The following is an 18732-nucleotide window of genomic DNA, read 5'->3' on the forward strand; positions in this document are numbered from 1 at the left end:
AATTACATACAAGTAAATAGTACAGTTAGCATACAAGGTCATCATAAGTCTGCCATAGTCTACAGCTGATGTCCATTTGATTACTAATAACTGACATAGTAACAACTAGGCTATTGTATATGAAGAGTTCATTTGCAAAAACAGATATCTCCATTTGAATTTATTAAATCTTTTCAAACTTTTTTTTTAATTTTATTACATATTTCATATTTATTTCTATTTTTTTATATGTTTATTTAGCCTGGCATAATGTTTATTATCCTAAATCATGCTTTGTTTGTGTGTGTATATATGTGTGTGTGTACTCCAAGCAGTATCAGTGAAAAAGGTGTATTGATTTTAAGGATGGCTTTTATCTGTTTTTGCAAATGAACTCTTCATATTTGACACTTTAATATTATTAACACTTAAACAGACTTTTCAATAAGTTGATGTTCTGGAGTTATAGGCACAAGTGTTGATGCAGTGTAACTATGGGAATTTCTGTTTGAAATCATATTCTTATCTGCTTCTTATTGCGTGATCATATTCCATCATGCACGATTCACACAGTGTGCGTCATTAGTTATCAGGATTAGTTTTATCATCTGAATAAGCAGGCGATCTTTTTTAGTGTTGGGTAGGTGGTGAATGGCAACACCCTTGACCTGTGAAACAGGTGCCCTACTCTGTTGTCACTGCTTGTAAAATCATCACAGCAAACACTGAAAATGCTTTGTTTACCCTCAGGGTTAATTAAGTTTAGCCATTTTTCATTAGATTACATCTCATTTAGCTGTCTTGCGACTTTTATTCAGTTTACAGTTTATGCTCAAAGTCTGAATATTATGTTTCTGTTTACTGTAATTGCTTTGGCAGTGTTTTATCACCACATTCCCACCCATTTATGAATTTCTATTCCTGGGCCTAGAGTGCCACCATTCTTGTCAGTAAGTTATAAACCAAAGTCTACATGGATAAGATTAGAGGAACAGATTCCTTGAAAGTCTGGGCCACTGATATAGCCTAAATCATTTAATCGAAGAGAAAAGCTTTCCAGTGTGAGAGGTAAATTTAATATTCTAGTGGTACACTGGTGCCTATATTGTTATTATGATTTTTTTTTTTTAAATCTATCAGTAAGGGCCATGTGACAGACAGATGATCTCCTTGCTAACACACAAGTAAACAAAAGGCCAGCTGAAACTATTTTTTTTCTCCTTTTAGGTACAAACTATTTTGAAACCGTTTTTAATTTTATTTTAAATAATTATATTTCTAAAAATATTTAAAAGTGTTTAAATCCCTAAATACCTTTTGACTACAATTTGTTGAAACCATGAATGTGTCTGTAGACTAACAGCATTTGTTGTTTGCAGAGCCAGACTGTTTGGTTTGTAGTTCTTTGACAGTTTTTAACAAAAAATTATCTTCCTGCAGGACCACAGTGAGGCCGTGTAGTCATCTGATGTGGAGCTCGGAGAGCAATATGTGCCATGTGGTTGTCAAAGGTTTCTCAACTTTTCCATATTTCCTGTCGCTTTCAACTGTTTTCTGTTGGTTGAACCAAAAAATACAGCAGAAATCATTTTTGAAATAAACCAAAAATAAAACCAACAATCTCCCTGCACCATGACCAAGTATCCCTCTTAAATTTTCATTTCTCTCTTCAATGAAAAAAAAAAACAAAAAGCCCTAATTGGTATTAAATGTAGCCCTTTTACAAAGAACAGCAATTTTTTAATTAATTAACAACTTTTTTAGTGTTAATTACCAACTTTTTGTTAGAGTTTGGTTCTTAAAAAAAAAAACATGGATCAATGTGAGGTAGTCCAAATATGTGTCTGTTTTCATGGGAATGGAAACATGTATTGTTATACATTGTCCGTCAAAGCACAGCAGTTCAGTGCCAGGCTTTTGTTTTCGAGGAAGATAAATGATTATGAATAAACCCAGTGGATACTAGAGAAGATAATCCTTTGTGTGGTGCCCTTTAATTACGAGGACCGGCCGGCCCGAAGGGGGAGGGGGCTTTATTGGGAAGAGCTCATTAGGGAGGTGGATGGATAGATGTGTGCTCGCTGAGAAAGCCATCGGTCCACTGCCTGGTTCTGATGAGACACACATCAGAGTGCCCCTGCATGGTCACGTCACGTTTTCTCAGTGGCAGCTCGGTGCCATGGCAACAGAAACACCCTGTCAAAACAAAAGAGCGGTTCAGATGCTCCTGGGCTGCTGGTATGTGTCTTCCCTCCCCAGGCTGGACACTGGTGACCCACGGTGGCACGCTGCCATGCAATTCTGGTAAAAGGCCTGGCCAGCCAATGATCGGGTGAGGAGTGTGTTAGGGCCTGCCTTTCATTACAACCAAGGCAGACAGACACAACTTCATCCATGTAGAGAGAACTGGTGGTGTAGGAGCTAACAATAACACTTGGATAATATCTGGAGGGCTTTTTTCTTCAGATTTGTCCCTGGCTACGTCATGTACCAGGGCACTTTGTTGGTTTGTTCAGTTGTCATCCACCTGGCCTCAGGAGCACTGATTCTGTGCCATAATCAGTCAGCAGTTTTGGTGTGACTTCTTGCCCACACACATATATGCAGGGAGGAGTTTAGAGTCCTGGGCATTTCTAGTGCATGTTAATAATTACCTTTTACAACTGGAGACGATAATAACCAGGAAGGAGGAAGAGGCAAAGGTCTCCTCCAGACATCACTTTGGGAGAAGCACCTCTCCGAACATCATCTGGTGAGTGTGACTGCGTTGTATTTTACATCAGATTTACCCGCTTCACAAGTTTACCCAGGGTGTTGCACTTTTTTAGTGTGTGTGATAATCATTTTTTTTAAATCACAAAATGTAAAGTGTTGGTAAAATCTAATTTGTTCCTCCTTTTTCAAGTTTTATTACTATACCTCATTATGGTTCCAACAAATACAATATGTACTAACAAGATAGATTTTTAAAGGAAACACATATATTGTTCCCTCTCTCTTGGATATTATAAGGGTGAGCATTATGTTCTGTGTAATTGTGGGCTGGAGCTGAATTTGTCTTTTGATAATCACTGATTAAAGTTAAAAAAAAAAAAAAAAAAAAATACATTATTCTTCAGGAAGCAGGGAGATACCAGGGAGTATAGAACAAACAGCTTACATGTTGTTCTCTCTCATTTTCAGTAGCTCTTGTTCACGTTGGAAAAACTGAATCACTCAGATTTATGACAGTGATAGAAGGTTGGCGATAAATATCATTTCTCATAGTGTGGGTCCAGTTGCTCTATAACTTTATTGAACCTAAGTCATTTTCATGCGGGCTGCAGAGTAAGGAAACTAAATATGCCTTGTTACATTATCAGTTACTTGACTCATGATATTTCTGGTTTACACAGTAATATTATTTGATACCTTTTATTCAACAAATGTCAGTGTCTGCATGTGTAGTTAGTAATAGTCTAAAGATGCATGACAGATAAAAAAAAAATTGAATTTTCTTGTAAACATCATAGTCAATATAATTTTTTCCCCCTCCCTTTGTTATGTTTCAGTTTCAGCTGCAGACATGGGGAGGTTTGCAGCATCAAGCATATTACTGCTGGGCCTTTTTCACTTCACTTATGGTGAGTATATGGTCAGTTCATTTTATTTTTTTCTTTGCATGTGCCACACTACACAACATGTGAAACGTTCTCTGTGTGTTTCCACAGCAAATAGAATTCCTGTGATCCATTCTATTGTTGAACATGTGCGTGAAGACACCCCTGAAGGTATATACGAATTAATTTTGCCTGGATGCTGGTTGGTTTGAAACACTGGATACAGTCTTAACCTTTTTTTTCTTGCTTGTATTTCACTAATGCGTCACGCCTCAGTATGTTTTGCACTGAATGCACCCATTTTATTTACTTATTTGTGATTTGTGGTCTGTTATTCTTGTCATAGGTGATTATGCATTTACAATAGATGCAACTGATCCAGAAAATGACAGACTGACTTATGGTATCGTTGGGACTGGAAACACCTACTTTGCGGTTGACAGTCACAGTGGGAATGTGACTGTCAAGAAGAAGCTTGACAGAGAGGTATGGCGGTTTTTACAGAAATCTGCTCCTTTTGAATGCTCTCAAAAACAGCAACTGAAAACCTTCAGTTGTCATCCTCTTTATTTATCTATTGCTTGTGTGTGTTTGTTTTTAGATTTCAGATTTCATAACAGTCACGGTTTCTGTTGCTGATCCTTACGGTGAGGTAAGTGAAGGATTAGTGAGTGTTGATCCATAATTTTCACTTTTACTTTGCTCTGTTGTATTCATACCTGTTTTGTTGACCATGCATTATCTTTCAGAACCAAAAGGACTTAACAATAATATTAATAGATGCCAATGACAATGCGCCTATATTTGACGTCTCTTCATTTGATGTCTCTGTCCCAGAAGTAAGTTACTGAACACCTGGCTACAGAAAAGATTGGTTACTCTGGCCCATTTTATTTTAGGATTTTTTGATTTCAATAACAAAGAATGTTTCACTTTTATCTTTGATAATGCCTCAAAGTAGCAATTGCAGAGCTCGGTTATCAACATTATGAGTTCTCAGAGTATTAAGTCATTTTAGTGCAGGGCATTTCAATAAATATTTTTTTTTTTTTTTTTTTTATATTCCAAAATGTCTTTGAATTTCAAAATGTGCCCTTTTAGTATAGACCCTGTTCACGAGGAAGCTAATGTGAGAAAAACATTAATTTGTCATCCCTCATGATGACATAATTAATTTATCAGCACAACTGTCAACACCGAGTGGCATTATTGTGTTTGATTTTGTGTGTCTTTGTCTTTTTTCCATCCAATTTATCAGAACACCCCCATAAATACAGCTCTGTTTGAGGTGAATGCTAAAGATAACGATATTGGGCTTGCCTCTCTTGTGAAATACAGCATTGTTGAGGTACGGTCTTAATAAACCCTATATCTCATTCATATTTTATTCAGATATGCCATGATTTTTTAAAGCCCTGTTTACTCTGTAATTTTTAGGTTCAACCGCAAAGTGGATTCAATCTGTTTAGCATCAACGGCTCAAAAATCATATTAGTTGAACAACTAAATTATACTCAGGGCAGACTTTATCGGCTACAGATAAATGCATCGGTAAGTATTTTGCTCATAATAAGATGCACATATTTGCTTTTTTACTGACAGTTTCTACACTCTAGATATAAGGCAATAACAATAATGTGCAACATGTGATAGGCAGTTCTGTGAACATAAGATAAAAAAACTTTCTACACTGAACTGATTTATTTGACATTTAAATGATCCGGTTAGTAAAACATTTCATGCAATTGTACTAAAATATGTAAATTATTAATTAAAATTCATAATTCTGTCTCTAATCAGTTAAAATTACACTGAATTTGTGAATCATTTTTCAAAATGGAAAAGGACATTCCTTTTTTTCATCTCCAAATTAATTTGTGTACCCCTGTAATAATTACCCTTTCTGATTTGTACCTATTAATTCCATTTTATGAGCTCTACTACATACAGTTTTATTAATTGGATGGTGTTAATGTCAAATAGATTACAGAGTTCAGAAACTGTCTTCTAATCGATAAAGTTTATCAGTCTCCCAATCACTCTATGATGATGGCAGACAAAACCATTTAGAGGATGCATAAAAAACGGCAGTGACACTGTGTCTCTTCACAGGACAGTGGGGGTGAGTGGAACGGTCAACATGTTATCCAGAGCAGCAGTGCCATTGCCTTTGTTTCTGTCAAGGATGTCTCAGACCTAGACCCACAATTCATAGGTCTTCCATACTTGGGTCAAGTGAAAGAACACTCTGAATTGGTGAGTGCTGCTAACCCAGTGCAAATCAAGGGGAGTATTCTACTGGAAAAACTGCCAAACTGGATTAATGTTCACTTCCGAATTTGGTGGCTGAAAAGAATCTTAATATAGCCTGTACTGTAGTGTGTCCCAGCATGCAGTAAACTATTTAGAAGCAGCTGTGGGTTCAGAGAGGTTCAAATCAAGTGTCGAGCATGACATGACACCTTACATTGTTGTATCGACACAACATGTATGACAAGCTGCAAATTCTGGTGCCATATAACATCCACAAATTTCTGAGCAAGAAGCCCCCTTATAGGAGTTATAAAAGTGATCTTGAGATGGTTCTGGTTTCGTTTCATGAAACTAAGTTGTTTGTTTGTTCGTTTGTGTCTCCAGGGCCTGCCTGTGCTTACAGTGACTGCATTAGACCAAGACACAGGAGTGAATAATCAGATCATCTACAGTCTTGAAAGTGAGCCTCAACAATTTGAAGAGCACATAAAAATTGAAAGCCATTTGTAATGAGTGATTCCCCGGGTGTCAAATAGCGCAGCTTAGTCATGCGCCTTTTGCATCTAACACTGATGCCGAAGGCGCCCACGAGAAGTCAGAGGCACCCTTTAGCTTTAGAATGAGACATGAGCGATGGTGAAGCAGTTTTTTTTGGATGGTGGGCATGTAAGTCACAGGATCTTCACAGGAGACCTTTCATGTGAAATTATGACCATGTCCAGTTACTATTTTTATTGGCTTTATTACCTAAAAATAACCACATGACAGTGACAAGTGGTAAAAGCCAGCAAGCCTGATGCATATCATCCTCGCGCCAGTATCAGAGGCAAAAGGGATGTGACCGAGCTGCAGTATTTGACAAGCTGGAAATGTGAATGTGTCACAGCCACCCGTTCTTTTGTGGAAATGTTGCTGTTGACTGTTTTTGCCCTTGTTTGTCAGATTCCTCAGCAGATGGCCTGTTTAGCATTTCATCAGACACTGGGATCATAGCTGTAAAGGAAGACATTGACCGAGAAGTCATTGGTGATGTTGTCACATTGATTGTCAAGGTACAGATTTTTAAAGTAATGGTAATTTACTGCTAGACTAATGTACTAGTAATACTTTTGTCTATTGTATTGTATTGTACTGTTTTGTATTCTATTCTATTCTATTAAAGGCCACTGAGGCCAATCCAGACATCTATGGGAATGAGGCCAACACCACTGCAAGTGTACGCATCACCATCATCGACATAAATGACAACAAACCTGAGTTTTACTTGTGTGAAGGTACAGACAAGAAGAGTTGTACACCCCAGGAAAGCTTCACACAAGAGATCTCTGAGCACTCACTGGGATCTATAGACTTCAACATGACCGTCAAAGATCTGGATCAGGTCAGATAACTCGTGTGAGGGTTTTCTAGAGTGCGTTTGTGAAATACATGATAAATGATGAGAGCTGAGTGATGTTAATGAACGAATGTGGATCATCTTCTTTTGGGTTTTATAGGGGGGGGAAATCCAACTGATGCTGGACGGAGCTGACAAGGACGTGTTTTCTGTGGAACCTAACTCTGCTTTTTCAGAGAGTTCAGTTCGGCTCACGGTCAGAGACTCCAATAAACTGGATTTTGAAAAAACAGAACAGATGGTTGTGCAGGTAAGGAGAGGTAAAAAAAAAAAAAAAAAAAAGGTCATAAATGCCGAATGCAGTCAGTGTAGTAGCTACAGTTATCCCACCTATCCCACTTTTTACAGGGAAAAGACAAGGAAAAGTTGTTACGATCTGTTATACCCAGGGGATTAAGGTGTTAAGACAAAAACACTGGCACTGCTGTCTACATTGTCATGAAATTATTCCTACACAGATATTAAGGCACAGCACTGTGCAGGGTGTTCAACAGTATATGCTATAAACTGTTACTTGGATGGCATCTTTCTGTAATCACACACTACTTATTTTTCTTTATTTTACTTTATTATTACAAGTGTGATGAGTTTTGCCTACTTGTTTTGTGTTGCAGGTGATTGCTGTAGATCAGGAGAAGCCCAGCTTCCGCTCTACTGCCACAGTTACTATTAAGATCAAGGACGTCAATGACAACAGCCCCACATTCAAACAGGATACCTTTGAGCTACATGTGCCTGAACACGCTCATAATGGCACAGTATTTGCCAACATTACTGTAAGTCCTTTACAATCTAGATTTGCTTCAAACACTTTGAAATGATGTTTGATTGTGTTGCACTAACTTGACATTATGGACTGCTGGCACTTGGTATTCAGAGAAGCACACGCTGCTTTTTGTTTTCCCAGGCAGAGGATCCTGACACGATGGATGAAGGCAAAATCACCTACAAACTTTTTCCAGACAGCATGTATGTTTCCCCAAAATAAAATTGTGGTAAAATGTAACCAATTCATATTTGGAATAGCCTTTTATCCTTGCTGTGTCTTTGCAGCTGACATATTAAATTGGACAGCTGGTTATTTGCGTTTCTATTTTGTATGCCTGTGTTTCAGACTAAGTTATTTTGATGTGGAGCCAAACATAGGCGCAATTTATGTGAAAAATGAAAAGCTCATAGACCGTGAGGTCAGGTCCCTGTACTCGGCAACTCTGCAAGCCAGGGATACGAACAACAACACTGGCACAACAGTACTGGAGATCACTCTGACGGACATCAATGACAAGAAGCCTGTCTTCAACAGAGACTCTTACTCAAAGCGGGTTGAAGAGGGTGAACAATTTGAACTTCCAATACAGGTAATTATATAGGTCTAAGGGAGGATTTCACATAATAACACAATTCTGTTTGTGTTATACTAATTTTATTATTCTATTCTTTTGTGCCATGCTCAGTCAATACATGGCATTATTTCAAATTTCAAAGGTCTCCTAATAAATACATGTAAACCCTAATGTAATATTACCAGCTGACCCACATAATCAGCAATTAGAGCCTTAGATCACTGTCTGTAGTCTCAAAGGCCTTTACAGGCCCACAGTTTACAGCAAAGAAAACATGATGACCCTGCCCTGACTTGAACCCTCATAGCAGGCAAGAAACAACTCCCCAAAAACCCCAAAACGATAACAAGGCAAAGGGGAAGAAACCTTGAGAGGATACATGTCGAGATTATTCCTAAAGTTATGATCAAGTTGTACATAAAAAGAATGGAAACTTGAAAAAGTTAACTTTTTTCCAAAATAAATCAAAACAAACACAGAGTACTCTTTTACATTACTGTAGATAGCATATCCTTGTCGTGGAAATATAAAACCAGAAATAAGATTTCTTTAATAACCCTCGTTTTGGCAGGCGACTGATGGAGACGAACAAGGCACAGAGAACAGCCAAATTGTATATGAAATAGTGCCAAGCGACTACAGTGGTAACTTCACCATTGACTCGAACACCGGTGTGTTGAGAAACAATGGTGAACTGGACCGCGAGGCCTTGAACCCCAATCTCAATGGGTTGATTGAGCTGAACGTAACTGCTACTGACAAAGGTGAAGGCCCCCTGTCCTCCATGGTCACAGTTGTCATCGATGTAGTGGTGAGTCTTGCACAGTTTCTACCAAAAAAAAAAAAGGTACTATATTGATACTGAAAGTCGGGATTATGAACATGATACAATTTGAGTTGCCTTGTTTCCCTTTGATTGATCCCAGGATGTCAATGATAATACGCCGCAGTTTAAAGCAGCTACGTACAAATTCACTGTTAAGGAAGGGGAGAAAGGTAAGCATTTCATTTGGCAAAAGATGCTCAATTCAGCGTAACAGTCATGCACTGCGAGTTCACAGTTTGATTCCCCATTTGTTTCCTTGTTGTTTTTCCCCCCAATCAAACAGGTGCATTTGTTGGCTCCGTCCATGCTGAGGATTTGGACCAAACCACAGACCTTAACCGCATTTCTTTCAGTATAATAAGTGGAAGCTTTGGCAGTTTCATGATTCGCACCTTTGCAGAGGTAGGAGGTTACATTGGCAACATCACCGTGGACCAAGACATCGAGCTGGACTTTGAGAGTGATCGCAAGAAGTTCATGTTGGAGGTGGAGGCAGCAGATGTGGACCAGAAGACAGCTGTTGTGACGGTGGAGGTGGATGTGTTGGATGTGAATGACGAGAGGCCCGTGTTCAAGCCTGCCGGTCCTCTGACAGTGAAGGAGAACACCACCATCGATGGAGATCTTGGAAAATTTGTAGCCAACGACATGGATGGAAACCATTCATTGGTCTTCGAGCTGGAATCCATTAAGTGCCATTGCAACAGAACAATGAAACCCTGCAGCTGGTTTTTGCTGAAGCCCACGGGTGAAATCACACTCAACCCAGAGCACACAGTGGATTATGAGCTGTGTGACTGGGCGCTGATTGAAGCTCAGGTGGTGGACGAGTACACGGAGAAAGGAGAGAACAACAGTGTCACAACAGGTCAGCACTGGGTTCCTTACAGATAGTAAAATCACAGATCAAATACAGACATACAGACACAGTCCCTCCAATTTGGCTGTTGTGCATAATCTAAAAAAAAAAAAAAAAAAAACTGTATTACAATCTATTTGTAAACATTTCTCAAAAAACAACAACAACAACAAAACAAACATTTTTTTCAATAATTTCAGGAGAAATGGTGATCAATATTGAGGACATCAATGACAACGCTCCCGAATTTATTGTCTCAGATGTTGTAAATGGTGAGTGTATTTGTGAAACTGCATGGAAGATACTGACTTAGTTTGATTTTATGGGGTGAAGAGAAAAAAAAAAATTCCATCTGATCAAGTCATTTCATTTAGCAATGAGTCTCACAACCTCATATTTCTTACAGCAAGTGCCATTTATGTGAGATTATTTCACGTTTCTCCAGTACAAATAAGTGAAGTCAACAGATATTTAACTTGTGCTTGAATCATTTCTTTGGCATTATCAGAGCGATTTGTCCTTTTTCTGCTGTTTTATGACTTTGGAAATGACTGAAGTTATCTCCAGCCTATATCAATCACTACTTTTAACAAAAACAAGACTTCCACACAAAATTTGAGGCTACATGGCTTGTTAAGACAGGTGTGTGAATGGAAACTTTTAGCATTTCACTTTTGTATTGTGTGGAAAAACACGGTGTAGTGTTATAATCAACCACTAATATAATACAGTTATACTAGCTCTACTATGACTCTTACTAATTCTAGTTCTACTATGACTAATGGGTCGTACTGGCAGTATAAATTAAATATCGATTTCCTTGTTTGTGTTCAGTTGTGGTGTCAGAAAGTGCCAGCTCGGATACATCGGTGGCAGAGGTCGCTGTGAGTATGAATGGGAAAAAAGCTGATATTTGCGGTCATTTGTAACTTGTTACTGAGTTATTTGATATGTTATCCTTGTATGTTTTTATGTCTTTCACGTGGCACTCCCTGCACTTAGGCTACAGACCGTGATTCTGGACTAAATAAGCAAGTAGAGTTTAAAGTGACGGAGGTGCGATTCAAGGACCTCAACGACCACACGAGCAGCATGACGTTGATCTTTGGCATTCGTCCCACGCAGCCAAACCAGGCAATTGTTCAGTGAGTACAGTGTCCTCCATCAGCATCACACTGTCACTTCTCACATAACTCTAAATTTGTGCATATTTAAATGATAGGTTTGATGCTCATTGTTCATTTCTACAGCTCCGTTCAAGAGCTGAATACTGAACTGAAAGGGAAGTACTTGGTGACAGTCACTGCAACCGACCACGGTGGCCTCTCCACCAGCACTGTAGTGGAGGTGAGTGACTAAAATCATGCAAAAGTGTTTTCATTCATAACCCATGGCAGAGCATCGTCCCATCTGACTGTGGAAGTGCCAGACAGACAGTAAGACTCCACTCTGTTGCTCCAGATCCTCTGTTCTTTTTGTGTTGCAGATTTTCACGGTCGACAAATCTTTTAAAGTTGAACTTCGGTTTGTATCTTCCCTGGAAGAAGTTACAAATAACAAAGACAAGATTCGTGCGTAAGTTGTTTGCACATGATACACTGTAATGCTGTCAAATTGCTATGCTACATTGTGTCTTCATTTTTTAAAAATTGATTGATTGATTGATTTTTCTTTATTTAAATTATTGGTAGATACAAATTCTGTACACTTCATTGCAGTGTAATTATTTCCTGTAATACACTACTTGGAGAATGAAAATTTTCAAGCTCCTTGAGGGTTTACAGGCAATTGTCCCACACCATTCCCTGCTAAATTCATTTTGTATCATTTACAAAAAAAATTCTATTTTCACTATATATATATATATATATATATATATATATGTGTGTGTGTGTGTGTGTGTGTGTGTATATATATATATATAAATAAACAAACAAACACAATGTAGTAAGTACTGTAGTGTCATGTTAAAGTAAGAGAACAGGCACACACTGCCGGCAAATTATTTAAAAATGACATTGATCAGAATCTTATTTGAGAAACACTTTGTCTTGAGGCATTTTTGGTATGTAATTTCCTTTTTTTTTTTAAACCCTTCACAGGTCACTTTCTGCTGCTACCAGTGCTTCTGTTCGAATTACTAACATCAAGTCTGCCACTGCAGAGTCCAGGTGAGTCATGGTTGCATCAGACTAACACAAAGTAGTCCTGCATCAGACTTTGTTGTCAGTTAGTGAATATCACAACAGGTCTGACATATATATATTTGGTATTAACAGGGGCCTTTAAACAGCCCTCACTTCCATGTGCACTGATTTAGTTTGTCCACTAGGTGGTGCCAACGTCCTTAAACAATGAGGCTGTCATGTTTACATTGTATGTACTCACCGATAACAGATTCAAGTTTCAGGGCTACTTTATTGTCTCCTACGAGAAAAAAAAGGTTTTGGATTACAGGAAATTAAAGGAAAAAAAGACAGACATGACCTGACAAGACATATTCACGTCCACATTTACCACCTGATCGACATAATCAATCCTGTTTAATTGGAACCACACAAATTGGTTCAGTGTCTTTGAACTTGCCACATCTCACACCAGTTGCTCAGTTCTACACTTTTAATTTTTGAACTGGTATTTATTTGATTGTGTTGTTTCCCTCACACAGGGCTCAAGGTGGCACTATAATGGAGGTGTATTTTATCTACAGCAACGGCACAGCCATTAATACGGCCGGTGTGGAAAGTATGCTCTCAGATGAGGAGCACTTTCCTACACTGAATCAGTTGGGCCTCACATACATCGTAAGTGTGACAGTTAGTTAAAATCCAAATTATTTTCTTGGTTTGAACCCTGTGAGTTTTTTTCTCTGTAACGATATGTTTATAGGTAACCTGAGCAGCACTTTCCCTCTGTCAATCATTAACAGGATTTAGGCCTACTGTAAAAATACAGCATTACGTGACCTTTGATAACTGCTTCCCATCACCATGTAACATGTTCCATTTCCTTTGGAAGAATTTTTTTTTTTATGGGACAAGTCTGATAAGTCCAGAGATTGTTTAGAAACAAAGTCCTGGAGGCCTTGCTTGATATCAGTCTCTAAGTAGTGCAGATACTGTAACCATGGAAAAAAAAAAAAAAAACTAAGGCACTCCGTCTTTGAATTAAGCAAATTAGTTATGTGATTGCTTGAGCAAGGCAACTAAGCAGACCAACGTGCATCGACTCTCAGTCAGGTTTTCAGGGTTTGACAAACACAATAAACAGGAATTATGGCCTTTCACCCTGTTGTATGAGCTATGAGAGCCATGCAGCACTTCCTCCTTCCTTTGTAAATAAAAGTCCAGAATTTGATTATATGAAAACAAGTAGCAGATCACTGAGGCTACTGTTAACTGTGGTTGTTTGTTTTGTCTTTTTTACATAATTTGTGATCGCATCTAATTTCACAACAAATCACAGAGGAGGAAACCTTGCGTGTACTGTAGCAATAGTTTATCTGAATAGATAAAAATAAATAAAACACCCACCAGAGGTGTTTCCTTGTGCGCACGGGCCACATGTTGAACAAGACTAAAAATATACGGCCTCAGTGGTAATGCTGTGATAAATGAACACACTGATCACAGCATTTTTTGTTGTGTCTGACAACATTAAAATTAAGATTTAGTTTAATAAATGATCGCAATATTATTATTTAGCTTTTTATCTTCCACCTATAGTGACAGATTTCACTGCCCATTCATACTTTACATTAAGAGAAATGGTCCTAAATGCACAGAAATTTCATTGTAATATTTTGTCAACAAATTGCATAGAGATTTGCCTTTCAAATAAATGTCATTTTATTTTTCATATCTGTGCAGTTTGGGAATACACGGGCCTATTTTAACTTGTCTGAGGTTGATTGTTGATAGTTGAGGTTACCTCCATAAATAAATTATTGGTGCATTTAGAAAGTTTTTGTTTTGTTTTAAATGTATTTTGGGTGTGATCCTTATTAAATGTGTCATCACAGGGTTGGATGTTACCAGGATTCAGAGCTTCTCATAAAACAAGTATGACAGTGTGCAATGTGAATGAAAGTGCGACAGACACCAGTGTATCGATGTGACGCTTACAGTGTTATTTTCCTGAGCTCTGTTGTCTTCTCCACTTGTGTTTCAGGGGGACGTTCCTGTGGATGAGCCAGCCCAAAACCCTCTTCATTATGGCCTGATGGGTGTGGTGGGCGGCCTCGTCATCGTGCTCACTGTCCTCACCATTTCCCTGGTGTGCACTCGCAGAAAGTAAGAAAGGACCTGTGGAGGAAGTAAAGGGATTTGGATTCTCAAAATGAACGGAAAGGACAGGACAGGACAGGACAGGACAATGAAAACAGAAGATGACAGGACAGGACAAAAGGACAAGAGGGAAGGACAGAGTGGGACAGCCTGGGACAGGACAAGACACAGGAAAGGACAGGATAGGACAGGACAAAACAAGACAGGAAATGGCAGGACAGGATGGGACAGAAGGGCAGGACAGCACAGTACGGGATGGGATGGGATGGGATGGGACGGGAGAGGACAAGACAGTGTCAGGGACTACAGGGAGACAGGGCAGGACACTGTTAACCTGTCTCAACAAGTATCCCAGGTTCAGAGTTGTTAAAAGTACATGGCAGGTACTGGCTCTGTTTCACTAATTCACTACCATGACACTGCAGCTACAGGACGAAGCTGAAGGCCGCTAAAGCCATGAACTCTGCAACCATGGCAGTGACTGAGAACCAGAAGAGTGGCCCTGTGGTTCCTGGAACCAACAAATACACCATGGAGGGGTGAGAGAACAACACTGCATCAATAACAACAACAACAACAAAAAAAAAAATCAAAAAACAGTTATGCCAGCTTCTCTCTATGTTGAACATACCAATAGAAAATGTGTTTTCCCCTGTGTGTGTGTGTGTGTGTGTGTGTGTGTATTTTTGTTCCCTCACAGAGCTAACCCGGTGCTCAACCTCAACATCGACACAGCCACAGACCTGGGCTTTGACGAGGAAAGCTCAAACGCAGACAAAGTCAGGTATAAACAGAAGCTCCACCCCCTACAGATAGCTCTCTCTCTCTCCTCAGTCGCCTCCGTTTTGCAGGCTGGGGGCTCACGGTGACACACAAACGTTGCTCTCCTCTTTGTTTCAAATGATGGTTAAAAGACTGGGATTGATTCCAGTTGAACATTTTGTCACAGTGTGCTCACTACAGCATGATTCCTGTGTTGTAATGGAGAGCTGGCTTACAGTTCTACATGTGACACGTGGCCTCCTGTCTGATCAGACATCCAAACACTCCTCTGGGGTGGATGGCAGGGATAACAACAACATCCAAACTGCTTTTTGCTTTTCTTTTGACCGTGTAAGAACTTACATATTTGTTATCTGTGTATACTGATACTGCTGTTCTTTGTGTGTATGGAGATCACGCTGATAGCATCCGGTTTTGTTCTTTTTCCACCCAAGTCTCAGTTCTCTGGACTACAACATTGACATGACCATGCCAGAAAAGGACCCAAGGGCTATGACGGTGAGATTCAATTTCAAAATCCATCTTCATCACTGGCACAGATGCTTACAATCAGTCCTTACAGTCTTTTTTAGTGCATTGAAAATGGCCGGCTAATGTTTTGCAGATATACGTCTGATAGTGAAAATATGATTAGTATTAAAAGGCTGTGTGTTCTTCACCACCAGATGATCCAAGAGGAGGAGGAGGAGGAGGACAGTGGGGAGCCAGGGTACATTGAGCCTCTGGGAGCTGCACTTGCCCAGCGTGACAAGAAGAAAGGCTCTGACAAACTATCATTTGATAACCCTGCATTCAGCACCACAGACCTGTGATGACCATGCTGAGGATATATAAAAAACCAAACAAAATAAAAAAAAAACTTCATCATGGCTTTATGCTAAAACTGCAAACTGCTACCAAACTGTTAATCAAACAACTTGGATAATGACCTTGCATCTTTGAATTTTCTTCTTTTCAGATTGACAGCAAAGTGCTTTTGAAATTTCTAATATGGATTTTATATGAGTCATGGGAACTAAGGTCACGAAACTCACTTAGCCATTGAAGAACCCCCTAAAGGTTCTGTTCAAGTAAAAACATAAGCAAAAGCAAAAATGGAGATCTTTTTTTTTCTGCAGCAGTAGCAACCATATCCACATGTATAAATTATTTTATTATGTATTTTATTTTAACTACATCATAACCATACCACATAGTGTAGTGATCTTACATAATCTGGTTTGGTTGTTTGTGAATATTGGTGATATGAGTTTTAACATGCTGTTGGATTTCCATAAAAGAATGACCAGATACTGTAAAATGAACAAAACCTTGAAAAGCTGTGGGAAAACAAGCAAAACAAAATTTTGTTTGTTGCACATGTGAATCACTTTATTTTTTATATATGTATTATACAGTGGTTTAAAAAATGTTTGGTTCACTTTGAAATATATTTTATTTTCCTGTTTATGCCATAGTTCATAGCTTTCTTCATGTTTCATCAATCAGACTTAGTTTTGAGCTTGATATTAGTTGCTGAGATAAACTCTGATGCAGTGTGACTTAGCTTAGCTCACACAGTGCTGTGGGGCAGTGCTTCATTGTATATTGATAAGTAAATGAATTTATCACAAGTGCAATCTTTCAATTAAACAAATTCACTCAATTGTGGTTTTGCTCCCAAATTTGTGAGGTGAACACCAACATCAACAACACTGTAACTATTGGCTGAAGAGCCTCTGAATTGAAACACATTTAAAATTGTTTTCATCCCACAATTTACAGCTGAATCACTAATGATGATAATTAACTTAAGTAGCAATGGTTGAAGACCCTCACACTGGGGATTATTACTTTTCTTGATGATAATGAATGATTGTACAATTGCCATAAGTACATTGTTATAATTTTCACAATACAAAGTACACATAAGTCAAAATATTGTGTCAAAATTATATGCAGAATAAAAGACTTACATCCAAAAGACTGCACTAATGGTAGAGAGTCCTCTCATTCATATATCAAAGTGGTTGACACTTAATTTAAATTTCTATTTCCATACATCCTCAACAAGACAACCTCCAACTATTAGTCCTTAACAAGAAAATTGTACTGTTTTACTATAGGGCCAAAAACCAGACTTCACCTCATCACTCTACCATTATCCATATCAGTCAAAGCTATACTAACAATGTCTGCAACCAGGAAAAGGATAGATGGTTACCATGGCTTCATATTGTCTCAGATGCATAAAACAACAACAAAAAAAAGCATTCATATTTCAAAATTCATCAGACAGAAAGATGGTTAGTTTGAAAATCATTAAAGGAGACGAGCAAAAGATGTGACCGACATATATTCCCCCATTTTACCCCCATTTTTTCAAAAACAAAAGCTTATTTTTATTTGTCTCTCATGTCTGTGCAGTGATCACATTTCAAAAGTCACAGAAAAGTTGTGAAAAAGAGTTATCCAAAAACAAAAAGAGAGAGAAAAAAAACGATCTTGTATGGCTCACTTTCTTTGATTTCTCGTGTTTTCAGGTTACAAATTGTATATGAAACTGTCTTGTGCTTTTTTTTTTACTTTGAGAAAGCCATTTGTTTCTCGCTGAAAGAGAAGGTGTTGCAATGAAATAAATCAGAGTGAATGCACTGTATCACTGTCAGTGGAGATCAGATGTAGATGTTGTGCTTTTTACAGCACATCAATTTTTCCCCCCGTCTCAGCTGTCATACAGCCAGGTGTGTTGTGTAATCAGGTGAGAGTGGAGTGGCTGCTGGCCTTGAGTCTGCAGATTCCTCTTGTTACTCAGTGGTGTGGGCTCTGGAGCAGCAATGTGGCTGCTGCATGTTTTGCATCAGTAAGCGGAAGGGGTTTCGTCGGCGTCGGCTCACTTTCCCATCCCGCTCTGCTCTCTTCCCAGCCCGTCCCTTTCCTGAACATCCCTGGGCTGAGCCTGAGGCGAGGGGGAGGGCGGCGGGATTGAGCGGAGGAGGAGGGGGCATAGAGGGCTGATTCCTGTGTTTCTTCACCTGTTTCTCCAGGTGCTTCTGGATGGCTGAGCCCAGCACAGCAACTTCCACCACGGCCCCGTACACCTCCCACGTCATCCCTTTCTCGTCCCAGCTCACTTCCTGCACTGGCTCCTCGCATTTCTCCTCACATCTCTCCTCGCACATGTTCTTTTCCTTTTTTGCTGCTGCAGCCTCAGCCTTTTTTTCTTTGATGACTTTCTCTTTCTGTACTAATTCTTCCGTTTTGTCTTCACCTCCCTCTGTAGCCACTGACTCCTTTTTGTCGTCTTCTTCCTCCTCTACGATCTTCCCCACTATTCTGTCTTCCATCCTGATCTCTGGAAAAACCGTGGAGATTGGCGTTTTGGGGGTCATGGGTGCTGTAGCAACAGACCGAAACTCAACCTGTTGG

The 18732-nt window shown here is 39.0% G+C and overlaps 1 protein-coding gene across 1 annotated transcript; it reads left to right on the plus strand.

Annotated features, from left to right (window-relative positions):
• Positions 1 to 3774: 3774 nt before the first annotated feature.
• cdhr2 (cadherin related family member 2) lies at positions 3775 to 16136 on the plus strand. The gene is given in 29 exon segments (XM_030061596.1): positions 3775 to 3784; positions 3925 to 4064; positions 4180 to 4230; positions 4328 to 4417; positions 4837 to 4926; positions 5016 to 5129; positions 5691 to 5834; positions 6216 to 6291; positions 6774 to 6883; positions 6994 to 7212; positions 7328 to 7477; positions 7842 to 8003; positions 8135 to 8196; positions 8342 to 8585; positions 9142 to 9381; positions 9497 to 9566; positions 9680 to 10264; positions 10456 to 10527; positions 11090 to 11139; positions 11258 to 11409; positions 11506 to 11602; positions 11742 to 11830; positions 12358 to 12426; positions 12924 to 13059; positions 14426 to 14547; positions 14967 to 15080; positions 15242 to 15325; positions 15759 to 15822; positions 15990 to 16136. Coding segments are annotated over 29 exon segments (3753 nt in total).
• Positions 16137 to 18732: the final 2596 nt, after the last annotated feature.

The sequence above is a fragment of the Myripristis murdjan genome, chromosome 10 (assembly GCF_902150065.1).
Source record: "Myripristis murdjan chromosome 10, fMyrMur1.1, whole genome shotgun sequence".
Classification (NCBI taxonomy): Eukaryota; Metazoa; Chordata; class Actinopteri; order Holocentriformes; family Holocentridae; genus Myripristis; species Myripristis murdjan.